This window comes from Anthonomus grandis, chromosome 12 (assembly GCF_022605725.1).
Source record: "Anthonomus grandis grandis chromosome 12, icAntGran1.3, whole genome shotgun sequence".
Taxonomy (NCBI): domain Eukaryota; kingdom Metazoa; phylum Arthropoda; class Insecta; order Coleoptera; family Curculionidae; genus Anthonomus; species Anthonomus grandis.
This window is the reverse complement of record NC_065557.1, coordinates 21881474-21896445: the sequence shown is the minus strand read 5'-3', so window position 1 is coordinate 21896445 and position 14972 is coordinate 21881474. Positions and strand designations below refer to the sequence as shown.

The 14972-nt window shown below is 29.5% G+C and overlaps 1 protein-coding gene across 2 annotated transcripts in view; it reads left to right on the top strand.

The window, feature by feature from the left end:
* LOC126743130 (uncharacterized) overlaps nt 1-14972 on the top strand; it is an 802914-nt gene that overhangs the window by 572134 nt on the left and 215808 nt on the right. For both annotated transcript variants that reach the window (XM_050450098.1, XM_050450100.1), the window contains 3 exons: nt 9469-9574; nt 9656-9756; nt 11291-11379. In XM_050450098.1, coding sequence (XP_050306055.1) covers nt 9469-9574; nt 9656-9756; nt 11291-11379 — 296 coding nt within the window. The remainder of the gene's footprint in view (nt 1-9468; nt 9575-9655; nt 9757-11290; nt 11380-14972) is intronic.

The window sequence follows — 14972 nt, the reverse complement described above, 5'->3', positions numbered from 1 at the left end:
CTAACTCATTTCTTGTTTCTGGCAGTAGTGTTTATGTTTTTTCTTGAAAGAGAAATCTCAAATTGCGAGATTTATAAAAAACATATAAGATGTTGGTATAGGTACGTCGATGACATATTTACAGTTTTCACTGGTTCCATGGAGGACTTACTGGAATTTCAGGCATTTCTAAACTCTATCAATCCTTCTGTTCATTTCACTCTCGAACAGGAACAATCAGGCATTTTACCTTTTTTAGACCTCTTAATTAAAAGAACAAACAACATAAAGCTCGAATTTGAAATTTATAGAAAACCAACTGCTACGGATAACGTTATACCCTTTTTTTCATACTATCCAGTTAATCAAAAGCTTTCCGCATTTAACTCACTTCTCTACCGTCTTTTTAATATCCCTCTTTCTCAAAAACATTTTAAAAGGGAACTCAATATAATTTTTCAAATTGGTCGGCACAATGATTATCCTGACAAGATTATAAATTCTCTTTATTTTAAACATCTTTACAAACATTTAAATAAGCCACATATATACAAAACTGATGGCGTGTACAGAAGCATATCATATTTTCGAAACATATCCCATCAGGTTGCCAAGAGTTTGTCGAGGGACTCCGATGAGCGGTTGCGTGTTTGTTTCAGAACTTCGAATAATTTGTCTAAATCTCTAGTCAACACCAAAGATAAAATTCCCGTCACACACAGATCTGGTGTTTACAGACTAAAATGTTTGTCTCATCCTGACTGCAATGTGTGCTACATCGGACAAAGCGGAAGGAGAATCGAGACGAGAGTCAAAGAACATAATAAACTCATTGAAAAGAATAGAAACCGATTTATAACCAATACATTCTCCTTTCGCCAATCATATTATTAAGACCGGACATGGGTTCGAGCCTGGGGCGGATACCGAGGTGCTCCATGTTTGTCAGAAGGGGTTAAGGTTGGATCTTTTGGAAATCCTGGAAATAAATAAAGCCATCAAATTACCGGTTTACACGTGTATTAATGAGCAGACTCAATTTGAGAGCAACACTTTCTTTAATTCCTTGGGTCCTAACAGTAACACTGACATTTGATTTGATCTGACTTATTAACACACATTTATTTGTTTATTTGTTCACACCCTATAACACTACAGTCCGATGGTTCTCTCTCACTCGCTCCCAGTACTCAGTAGAAATCTGCTAATCTCATATTGTTCAATTTTGTTATAATTTTAACTGTTCACTAGATGTCGTGCATTGTACCATTCAAGTATTGTTTGTTATTGTTTAGAATTTGTGTATGTGTTCAGTAAGTATTTTACAATTTTATAATTTTATCTGTATTTTTTATGTCACCTGTCGAGAAAAAATGTTCGTATATGTTTTTGAACTGTTTGTAATATATTTTAGAGTCTGATGATGGCAAGAACACTTGCCGAAATGCATCACTCCTGAAATAAGAGGACTAGCATTTTATATGTGGAGAAAAGGCTTCCCCTAGTAACTTTTCAATATTATATTGACTTTACTTCAGAATGGACTTCTTCCTTAATTTAAGCCTTTCTAATAAATATGAAAAACTTCTGTGTCTACCTTTGGTACGAAACTATGTCTAGCTTTGAGGATATGGTTGGCGAAAGGAGAAGTATTAATAATAAACCTATTTGTTATTTTCAATTAGGGTAGTATGTTCTTTTATCCTTGTGTGTGGCAGGAATATTACCATTGGTGTTAACTAGGTGTTTAGGTAAGTTATTAAAAGTATGATAGCACACATATAAGGCTTTTTTTATTTAAGGATTTCTGATAATAGAACTTTTCATTAATTTGGAAGAAGTTTTGTTTTATAACGATATCTGTAAGGGAACTATACGAAAAATAATATGAGTGGGTAGATTAGAATTTAAAAACAATAAATCTCATATGTGCAATAAGCATTTGGGAGGGATACTTAAAAATAGATTGGAAACGTCAAATTATACAAGGAAGGAGTTTAAGGATATCATAATATTAGCATTATAAATAATATAAATAATTCCCCTGCATCAAGACCTTCTTCTTAGCTAACATCAATTTTACGTCAATTATTGATTAAAGATTTAAAGATACTTTTTTAGACATTTTATCAGTAGATGTGTATGATCTAGTCTGTCAAATTCTTATAAAAATCCAAATTAAATCACATCCGTTTGAAAATTTTTATCAATGGTTTCTGCAATATATTGAATCTTTATAGTTAGAATTGATATGTTGATCAATTCTATAAAAATTCCTGTTTACTTATAAGAAGTTTATTTTAAAGTTTAGAAAATGGAATATCGTGAACATTCATTTTAAAAACGTTTGAAAAGTTTGAAATGATTAAGACTGGTCAGTTACTTTAAATGTCAGTTACTTGTCGTCTTTTTATTCAATATCGGAAATGGTTTAAATTTTTTTTCTGTTAGGTATTTCTTTGCATTCACAGCACATATACAATATTTTATGAAGTTTTACCAGTGCAAAACAACAATTTCGTATTGGAAAAGTCGCATTATATTTAGGACCTGTTGGCTTAGATTTAAGTTTACGAGTTGTGAGCAAAATTCTTCGGTTATGCTGTCTATTTGTATAATTTCATTATTTATCTTAGAAATGTAGTGATTTGGAACTTTGTTACCAGTAGTTGATGGAATAAGATGTCTTAAAAAAAGTCTACAAGTGTATGTATTATATTAATTGGTCTTGTATTATATTAATCTTCCTGATCCTGAAACCTCATAGAACTAGATACTTCCGTAATCTCTTATTTAATTTTAACAAATTTGTAAAATCCTTTTGAATTTCTTTTCGTATCCGTCTTTATCTTTTAAATATAATTTTGATAACTTAGGCTAATATTTGATTAAATTTTTAATAATATTACCCTCAATTCATTTAAAGCTTGCAAATAAATACCTTAATTGAATACATCGTTTTTGCACCATAGCTTTTTATCAATGCTATTATAATGTTGGCTGAGCACGATCAAGAGTATTTTTTTTTTTTGGTACTGATGGTTATGCTTTGCAAAAATTATATATATTTTAAAAGTTTAACCCTATGCTATTTTTAGCATTATTACTTTTTGTAAGACTTAAAGTTAATACTAATGGAGAGCATCGTCCAATGTAATCGATTTAACCGGCTTTATTGCCCTGCCCTAAAATTTGGATCCTAAATCGGAAGTTCAGTAAAATTACGCAACAGTTAAAGGCAATTATTTCGAATATCCTCCTGGTTATCCTCTGTATGCTATGGCTAATGAGGTAAATTAAAATCGCCGAGTATATTTAACTAACAAAACGTTGGTTCAAGTTGGGATTTTAAATTTAAAAGAAAGTTATGTAGGATATTGAAAATAAGAAACGGGGTTCTAGGTTGATGGATAAATCTTTAGATCCTGGGTATATACAGAAATCTATCTAAGAGTAGATCTCAGATCATAAATTTATCGAAAGGTATCCTTAAAGCCTTAAGTTCATATTTCTTTTAAAAATGATACAAAATATGGGATAGTATTTCCTAAATTGATATTTATTAACATAGTGCCATAATGCTTAACAAATAGCTAATTAATTATGAATTACTAGTTTATTGTGACTTTGATAGGCTTTAGTTTAGGATTTAATATTGTATATTCTTTTGACGCTCAAAACAAGTTGCCGCACACTGACAATAACTAAAAACTATAAAGATAGGTAATGACATAAACCCTAATCGACCTAATAAATTGCATAAGATTTGAACAACGCTTGTGATGTGCATTGATTCACCAGAAAAGTCGAGTTTATAATTTATCAGACGCTCTCAGGCGTAACAAATCATGTTTTTTAGTACCGTTACCGTTCACTTAAAGAACTTCAAAGTCAAAAAAGAGTCAAAAAAAAATCATTACAAAAAATTATTGACTGAATGAATACTCTTTAACTTTGTCTCCGTTGGATATATAGTGTTATCCCCAGAAGATAGTTTGTAGACAATTTAATTATTTCGATCTATTTGTCTATAAATATATTTTAAATGATTAACGTTTTAGCCAGATTTTTAAAATCTTTGTTAGTTAGCAGATTTCATCTCTTGTTTTTTTTTGTGTAATGAAAGATTTTGTTTAGAAAAATTAAAGATTTTTCTTTGCATAGTGCTATTGTCGATATTGTTATCACTGTGCAGACAAACAAAGTTCATTTCTTTAAAGCAATACTGTTTTTTTAACTGTAAGAAGATATGAGGTTTTTATATATTTAGTAAGCCGCGTAGATAGGACAATATAAATATTATTACAGAGTAACAATATTTATATTGTCCTATTGAATTGGGTAAATCCAGAAACGCAGATTTTACGAAGAATAGAAAAATAAATTAAAACCAAAGGTAAGTTTCAGCTGCATAGTTATCGGATAATCGTTATTTGATGAATTTAATTTTAGAACAGGAAAATTATACTCTTATAGTATCAAAAAAGTGTGGCTTAGCTGGCTTAAGATTTACCGCTAAGGCTTACGTTATATAAGTGGCTTTTCCAAGAAAAACATACTTGACATTACTGTTTTCTTTTCGAAAGAAGCTATTTTGTACTTACAGAAGCCCATGAAAATATCAAAAGTATTGTGGAACCATCATCAAATAAATTTTAAAGTTAATATTTGAGCAGCAATACTCTCAGATACCTTTAGCTCCAGTTTTTTTATCATCAAACATATAACAAAAGTTTTTTTTTATTTTTGGAAAATCACTTTATGATATGCTGTGTAAAACGTTGAGAATGAGATGCTCTCCCATAAGTTGGTAGTAGGTTTTTTTAATAGTGTGGAGACTAATGAAGTATTTTTTTGTCTCAATTCTCATCACTTAATAAAACACGTGTCTATTACAAATATTGAATGCCAGAGCACATCGTCCGTTTTTTCCCTACTATTTTTTTGTTTTAAATAAATATATAAATTTCTGTTAAATTTCTTTTAAAGTTAACTTTGACAAGACATATTGTTAATGGAAAGGAAAGCATCGACATTTAGAAGTGACATAAAAAAGTTTCATATTTTAATACAAATAACATATTGTTAGCAGTTTACCACTATAAATACCCTGTATAAATTGTAAGAAAGTAAAAAATTAAGATTTCTTTCTAAAAATAATATTAGTTTGATATGTTTGCTTAAAAAATATTCTTTTAATGTTAATCTGTCTTAGAGAACTAAGTTTCTATCCGAAGCACGGTTCAATTTTCTTGTCTTAACTGAACACATTATGCAACTGATAAAAACACACTTCGCTTCCGTTTTGTCAGCTACTAAGTCATATTATATGGCCAAAGGGTCGAAAGCAGTGATATCTCACGAGTGTGAAATTTACTACCTAAAGAAAGGGAGGCGAGCAATTCACACCTGTCGACTAGATATATGTACCACACTTTTTTATAATAAATGCATTTGAAATTCGATTTGAGAAATGCAGAATAGATTTCCTGTCAGTTAAATAAAAACATTTGGTGATTGAACGTTATAAGAATGAGTAACACTTTATATAGGGTAAATAACTGTCAATCTGATTTTGGCAATAACTCTCATTTTTATCTTAGAATAAATGTACTACATAAGTACACTAGCTTTTTTTGCGTGTTTCTTTGCATCTAGGTTCGTTTTTTTGTTATTTTCAAAAAGTTTTAATTTTGTCATTTGTATTATCTTAACAGCCATTTGAGAAAGTGTCAAATCTGAGAATAAACGTCATGACATAACAAATAAAAGGAAAGGGAAATTGAGACTGTATTTTTGGAGATATTTTATTGATAAAAAAAACTAACCCCTCGGCCTGAAACCCTCACTTCAACTTTAAACTGTATTAGTTATGCATTTATAAATTAGAAAGGGACTTTTAAAGTTGTTATGATCAAAATACTGGATAGATTTAATAATTCTGAAGCTTTACTATTTTAGTAGTATATTAGTTAAAAGTTCATATGATATTTTTTTATATCGAAATTTATAGCTTTTGAAAATAATGATTTTAAAACTATATTCTAACCAGCTTTTAGTGTGCAAACAAAAGCAATGACTGCCAGTTTTGCAACCAAATTATAAACTTAAATTTTACCGGTATTTCAAAAACGGCTAAATCAATTGATAATAATACATATATTTTTGAAATAAAGATAAATAGATTTTTCATTTAAAAAATGTTTTTTTTATTTTTTATATTTTTTCATAATACTATATTTCGCAAAAACTAGATGTCAAGCCCTACAACTTTTACGTTTACCATTTTTTATACAGGTAGGCCCATATATGTTAAAAAGGGTGGGCAAATATAAGGAATGATCCTGTATCAGACCGTAGCCGATCGAGAGTTCTAGCCGTGACACTGGTTTCGTGGCGTCAAAATTGAAGCCGAGATTTGGTGGCGCACGCCGTACAGTGGAACGACTAAGTGGAGATACCGCGGGACCTAATATTTTACATTTTACAAGATAATATTTTTTTTTTATTATTATAAAAAAAAAATAATATTATTTTTAGGTATACGATAAATGTTTTAAATATTTTTTATTATTTATTTTATTGGAAAAATATACATCAACGGTGTTTCAAATTCGTCTACCCTCGAAATACGAAAATGGATAATTTACCCCAAAGTTGCACATTATTTACTTGTAAAAGAATATGCCATATAAAAAAATATATTTTTATGTGGTTTTGAAGATTATTGAAAAAAAAAACAAATTTTCAAAAACTTATTCTTGACACTTTTGTGGGTTATCTTGGTTGCTATGGGAAAGTTTTTGCATTGCTGTATTACTTTTTCGTAAAAATGTTAATGCCGAAAACAAAATTAGGTAGGTACCTACGCGAAATTTTTGTTGCTTATTTAAAAAATCGAAAATTTGAATGATGCCGAAGATAATCAAAAAAAAAACAAAAAAAAAATTTAAATCCATTTTAATTTTTTCTGAGCTTAAACAGGAATACAGCAAGAGGTAGGCATTATTCTAAATAAAATTAAGCTTGTAAAATGTAAGTTAAAAATAAAATAGTTAATTTACCCACCTAATTTAAATACCGAATTTTTATTCTTTTTAAAACTCAAAGCGAGTATCAAAATAGTTTGGTAGTTTAAAATTTTAAATGCATAATCTTACTATAAACCACAATAATACCTGCAGTAAAATATTATTTCGAATCAACGCAAAATACGTGCCCCAGCGCGGAATTTTTGCCATCGCGATGCGGTCGTCGCCCCGCATGATTTCGGCTTCTGTTGTGAGGTATCGATGGAAGCGGGGATAAATGTCCAGGCTAGAACTATCGATCGGCTACGATCAGACTCAATTAAAATCTATGGGACAACAACCGAACGGAGATGTTTAACAGTTAGTTTAACTGTTAGTGTTCTAATTATCTAAGCATTTCCAAATTATTGTATGGATCTTTATAAGGGATCACATTTTATAACATTTTGTACTACTCTGGTTTACCTTAAAATCAATTAAACGAGTACTATCAACGCAAGTCAGTTGAAAGTTGTAATCTGCAGTTGTAATCTGTCAATCAAAAAGTGTGCTTCGGACATAAAAAGCTCAGGAGTATTAATGGCGTAAGTGTGTTGTAGACAGAAGTGTGTCTCTGAGCTTATAAATAAAATATTATTGACACACCGTTTTACAAATATAAATTTACGCATTAGTAACCATTTAGTGCAAAAATACGACCTGATTTAGAGATGAATGCTTCTGAATAGGAATAAACAGCATCAATTTGGTTGTAATTCTCAAAGGCACCCAATAGAAAATCCTAATGAAATTTGTAGCTGTGATAATATAAAACGGTGCTTGTGATCAGCTATAATAATCTGCCTACATTCTCATGCTTATTCAGTAGATACATAATTTCTATCAGATTTCAATGCGTAACATCTATTGTTCTAAATATTAGTTAAGACTTTATATAAACATTACAAAACCATCTCAATAACACCAATAATTAGAAAAATGTTTTCATACTTCAACAAAATGTTTGCCGATAACAAGCATGTATTTACTAAAGCTAAATACTTACTGATTTAGGAACACGTTTTGATGAAGTTCTTTAAGAGAAAAAAAAAGATTGGCACAATCTATAATAGGCTTTTCATATCATGGACCTAAGCATTCTTGTTCCTAAACAAATGCAATGAGCTTTTCAGATAATTTATTTAAATGATTTACAAATTATCTTTCTTTATTATCCGTGAATTCAAAATAATTATTTGTTAAAATAAATAAATGTGAAATTATCCTATTTTATAAAATATAAAACCTTTCAATTTTATTAGTAATTAGTTTTAGGCTGGAAGATATAGGCTTAGACTACATTTAAAATAATATATCTCTAGGTTGCTTCAATTTTTTGGTTGCTTCAAGTTTATGAAAGGTCTTTCTGTACTCATTACTTCTTGAACCAAAATTTAATTCAATCACTTTTATATTATTTTTAAGCTACAAAGCATAAGGCATAACAAATTCCAACATTGCTAATGTAGGTTTTCACATTTTCCCAAGAAACGCAGATTAAGTTATTTAATAAACTGAGGTATATACATAAGTAACTATAGGACCAACTTACCAATTAATAAAATCTGTAAAGTAGAAAATGTAATACTACCAAATAGTCATCAGTTACTACTTTCCATATTTAGTTTGCCAATCCATTGTAATTTTTTTACAAAAAACTTTTCTTTAATTTACTCTATAATGACCACAAAGTCCTTTATTTATATAAGTTAAATTTTAATACTGTAATTAATTTATACTTAAGTATTATATCGTTTAGTCTAAAAAATGTTTCTATTTGCTTTTTGGGATAACATTTTACTATATTTTATTTAATAGTCGACAAATCCAAGCATCTAATAATTAATACGATCATCGATAGAACATGAATTATAGTATTTCTTAAGGTGGCCTTTTGAACCCCCTTTATGATAGTCCCCGGTGCATAAATTTTGCATTTAATATAAAATACATAAATTGACAAGACCTTCAGAAACAAGTGATGGTTTCAATCATTAGAACACTTAGTATAATTTAATTCTTATGTGAATCAGGGAAGTAATCAGGGTCTAAAAAAATTGAAAAAACAGATGTAAAATCCTTTGTAAAGGATAAAATATTAATAGTGGACCTGCATTGATTTTGTGGTATATAAATAATGAAAATAGAGGGAAACAAGAGCACAAAATAATAAAAACAAGGGAACAAACTAGCTTTATAAAGGTCAGTTTATTTTCGATTGAAAACACCGTATCCCCAATTTTACTTTTTAATGTCGATATTTGTGAATAACAAATAGCAAATATTTCAGAGTATATGAAAATTGCATGCCTACATATTTACTATGTTGGTTTAAAGCTTTAATTAAAAGGCTATTAAACTTTATAACGACAAACGGTTATTTTTTCAAATATATAATGAAATTTATTTTTTGTTCTAGTGGTCAAATATCCAAAAACAGGCATGGAACTGAAAGTCTTAGCTCATCTCCAGGTATATATCGAAAAATTCCCATTCCAGAAGTGGCTCAAACCGCCCCAGCTACAGTAAGTGAAAATTATTTTATTAATTATACTTTAGCATACATCATATATGTATAATTTTTCTGATAGAATTTATTTTTATAGCCTCTTCACGAAACACGACTGGGAAGATCTCCAATTGAAAGTGAAAGAAGACCTATTGCTACATCAACCCCACATTTATCAGATTCACAAAGAGATTCAAGGTATAAAAAAACTGTTTACTAATTTGGCAAATTTTTTGGAAAACAGATTTAAGCAAATCATATACCTGTAAATAGTAAAAGAAATTCTGAGCCTATATTCGGCTAAAACGACTACATGACAAAACATAATGGACTGATTTTGAACAAAAAATCATGGTCGCTATAGTAGGTATAAATTTATTATTACTGTCTATTTAAATGACGTCTTAATTTAATATCGTTTTAACTAAAATTTCTCTTCTTATGATAATGTAAATATGAGTGTTAATTAATTTAAAAACCAGGTTATTTTGATTCAGATCAGACCAACAAGGTTTCTTCCGAAATGAATAAATCCTTGTTTGACGGATATGTCTTATATTTTTAATTATAATTCATAGAACATATCTTTCAAAGTATTTAGAAATAATTACACAATTTAATAAATAAAAATCACGTCAGAAAATTATTTTATTGTTTACTTTTTGTTTTGCTTTTAAATTACATTTTAAACTTTGATTTCGCGAAAATATTTATGGTGCGCAGGCCTTAAACGTCTTTTTATATTATCCTTATTTGAAAAAGGAATATTTTTAAGGCAATAAAAGACTCATATAATTTTTCGGCTGTGTTTGGAGGATTCTGCTTATAGAAATATAGTAGTGACTACACTGTTATTTTTCATATTTTCTTATGAGAATCATCAAAGTAGATAACTATTCAGTAGAACTATAAATTAGGTATTTTAAAGCTGTTTCTATCAGCTATGTGTAAGATCTGGAGATATTACTGGTTACTCTGTGAGATCTGTCATGGCGTTCACCTATTCGGAAAAAATGGACTTAATTATATACGTAATTGTCCACTACTGAAACTAAATAAATCTATCTAGCATTTCAGTTTAAAAGTCCAACGAAACCTGACAGTTTGGCATTATACATACTTTTTATGTTCTTATTTTTTGTCCATATCCAATAAAAATCAAAAGTATTTTTCTATGCCTATTTTGCCTTAAGATTAATATAAATAAACAATATTTACGTGGAATTATGCATTTTAAAATAAGATTTTCTTTTAGACACTTCCTGTATCCTTTTAGCGTAAAAAATGTAGAATAAAATATTAAGGGCAGCTTTCAAAATATAACCAAAAACAATGATTTATCTAATTCTTAACTTACTTCTACAAGTTAATTACCAAAATTTGTAGCAAGATCAAAACTTGACGTAGTCCAATTAAACGTTTTTTCTTATTTACGTATATATGACATTATGTCTTACTCCGGTCTTCCAGGCATTCAATATAAATGTTTAAATTAGAACAGGGCTCAGGTGTTGCGTGAATTCTTAAAATTACGTTAATTTGTAACAGTTATGGTTGACATGAAATTTGTATTCTTTTAGATAAGATTTAAAAAATCGATGTAAGGATAAGAAATGTTAAATAATCTTACCTAATTAGCTTAGTTTAAGTACAGTAAATCTTATTGTAAAAAAAAATATTTTTTTATTCAAATCGTTGACGCTAAAGATAAATATTAGTTTTTTTTCTGCAGAAGATGGAGCGAACAGGCAAGCGGTAATAGTGATGAATCACTTAGTCCTAGTCTGTCTGAAGAAGCTGCGTTTAATTCAAATACATCAAGTAAGTAATATTTTTTTAAGTAATTTTTTTGAATGTGTATATTAAAAATAACTTATAAGTATTATGTGCGCTCTTTTCAAATAACTTTGAAATAGTATATATTAAGATTACATGATAGTCGGTAACCTATTTGAAATACTATTAATACAACTAAAAATTGGTTAAATTAAAATAAAATTATATTCTAAATATTTGCAATGATTAGTATATAAATATTTTAAAATTTAGTTCGACAATAATTAAATATCAGTGTCAAGTAGCTGTACGTGTTAAGTTTTATTATATTTTTAAGTACATTGGATGTTTCCTTTTGTCTGAGTAAGGACTTAAATAACTTTTTCCTTGTAGATTGTAGATTGAGAAGGGAGTCGTTTCGGCTGATCCGCCGCTCAGCACTGCTACCTGTGAGATATTTTGTGCATAACTCTACTTGTCTTAGTTTGTCTCAAAAAGTCTTAGACTTCTGCCGTACAAAGCTATATTTTTGGGAGGTAGTTGTCCCACTTCTTGAGGCGTGGGTTGTACCCCTTCCAGGTACTTGAGCCTCTTGCAGAGTTGGGTCGGGCATTCACAGAGCAGGTGTTCTGCTGTTTCTGTGGCATTGCTGCAGAATCTACATTGGTCGTCCTCTAACTTTTTCCTTAAAGATATTTTAATATATTATATTAAGCACCTAATCGTTTTAGAGATGTTCAGTTTTAAGGTGTTTAAGGCAATTGCATTACCAGCCAACATGTTAAATGTTGATATCATAAATGTTCATGCATTTAATAAATGTCTAACTTTACATCTTTTACTACTTTTACTGGTTCTAAAATGACTGAAATTTTTCACAAGTATTCATTTCTTATAAGCCAACTCTTCCGTGACCAAGATCGTAAATTTTACAGAATTTTACCTTATTTCTTTTTTTCCCAAAATCGCACTCATAATTTAATCATATTTCAAATTCAATCAAGAAATCGAGTTATTAAATTTACAGATAACATGGTTCTGTGAACCAGCAGTTATTCCTAGTATAATGTTTATAAAGTGAAAGCCAAGTTTAGTTTATTTTACAACGTCGAACATTTTTTTAAATTATTCAAATCAATAGACTTTGCATATTCCCGCAACATCGTCACAAATGGAAACAGTAAACAACAACACTGATACAGTAAAATAAATCCTTATATAAAAGTTTTAAACATAAATAGTTTTTTCCTGCATTATTGCGACCAGTTGCAACTACAACATTAAATTATCTTTTCGTTGGAAAGATTGGATGAGATTGCTACTGAAAACTTGCCTTTGACGTATAAAACCTTAGCAGGTATACCAATTTCAAAATGATCTAAATCTGCAACATCAATCTCTTCAGGAGACTTGATTTTTTTTTTACATTTGCTTCATCCGCATTACTTTCCTCTTCATCATTTATTGCCAGTATTTTCATACAGTTTTCTTGGACAGTCATTCATCTAGGAACTGCTTTTTTGACGATATGGTGATTATTTTCCTTCGTAAAATGGGTAATTAAAAATTATTATGCAAATATGTTGTTTAAAACTAAAAAATACATTCAAATATGCAATTATATCCTGCTAGTTACATTTTTCCCTATTTTGAATAATAAAGCAAATATAAGTGTAGTTACGTGAAATCTAGGATGCACTAACAAACAAATGATTGCATGAAATGATGTTGAAAGCATCAGTTGTATTTAGTATTTATAAAATTTAGTACAAATGTTAACAACATTAAGCACTGAGGATTAAATTCAAATTGTGTTAATTGTAAGTGAGAATTATAAAACCTATCGAGAAGCTGCAGAAATTTTTAATAACCGACCCGAGCGAAAATTCTTCACTATGGCACAGTAACCAAATTCAAGACTTTTGGAGATGCAATTAATAAATTTACTAAGAAACGCGAAGAACAACAGGTTGTCAATAATGGCAAGAAATTCGAAATAATGTTCTCAACAATCGAACATTCTAAAAAATCCTTGAGAACAAGGGCGGCTTGCATGTCATATTCTATTAAGAAAGATACGGTTTCATTTTTTTTTTAAAGATTGTAGGTTTTATCCATAGAAGCCCCAATTAATTCATACCTTAAGGCTAAGAGATGGTGATAGCAGTTTTGAATTCCAAAAATGTCTGTTGTGATATCCAAGGAATATTAGAATATAAAAAATTTAAAGAAAGACATATTCTTTTTTCGAATGAAGCAAAATTTTCATCAATTGGAAGAATTTCTTTCAATTTTCCAAAATTTCCGTTGGTGTCGTAATACTAAACCAAATTTAACCATCAAAAGGCGGACTTATGCATTTATGCATTTAAAACAAATGTGTGGTGTGGAATTTACCGAAATAAAATAATTGGAGTTTCTTTTTCATGAGTCTTTTAAGGCGAATCGTTATTTATCCTTCTTAGAGAATGAATTAGAAGATTTTTTTTAATTTCCTTGCTTCAACGTCAACAATTATGGTTCTAACAGTAAAATAATACCTTGAAAATGGTTTTACTGAAGAAATAAAGAGAGGTTTCTGGCCATCTACTTTCCAGATTTGACGCCACGCAATTTTTTTATGAGGTTATTGAAAGCAAAAGGTAGATCTTCAAAAGCCATTTTCATATGTTGCCAATTTAGAAAAAATCATTACTAAATCAGTTGAGAGTATTGCTCCGGTTATGGTTAGAAGAGTATTGACAAATTTTTGTGATAGAACAATGTCATATTAATAAAAATTGGGCTTATTAACATTGCCGTTAATATGAAATGTAGATTCGTCTAAAAAAAAGCAGCAGGGCAAAAAAGCGATCCTATTTTCATAATCGGAACGTGTAGAAAATAAGCGCAAAGAAGTTTTGTTAGGTCTGTCGCGGATACATCGCCCCGAAAGAGGAAAGTGTAATATCAGATTCGCTGAAAAATGCTTATAAACAAACACTACTTTCTTTGCCTTATGTATACAGGGTGGCCCAAATTCGACCTTCATCATTGGGATCTCGGAAACTGTAAGAGATGCAAGGTCGCTTAAATTAGGTTATTATCAAAGTTGCTAAATTTGATACTTAACAAAATGCCGTTTTAAGACTTAAAGAATTTCGAATAGTTCCGAAGATATCCGGAAAAAACCAAAATCTGGAAAAATCGTTTTTATTTTTTTATGACGTTATTTAAAATTGTATAATAAAGTTAATAACACCTTGATTGATTGAAGAGCACTTTTTCTCCTCTACAAGATGATGTTTTCAGAATTAGAATATGACGTTTCGTTTTTGAGATACCATCGTCAACTTTTTTTTTCAAATACGGCCCTGGATTTCTATTACCTTATTTTATTGACCTACATTTTGCAGACCAATATGTAGGGGTTAAAGCAATATATTTATGAGAGGAAAAGGATAATAAAAATAAACATAAATAGGCTGTTGATTCCTTTTTTCTATATACTTGACTGCCCGTCACTCCCGTTACTGGCCGGTATTTTCGATAACTTTGGCAAGGTTTTACGGGATTAGTTACTTAATTTAAGTACTAGTGAAGTATACACCAAAATACCTATGACGTATCAAACTTTTTTATTTTTAGCCGATTTAATA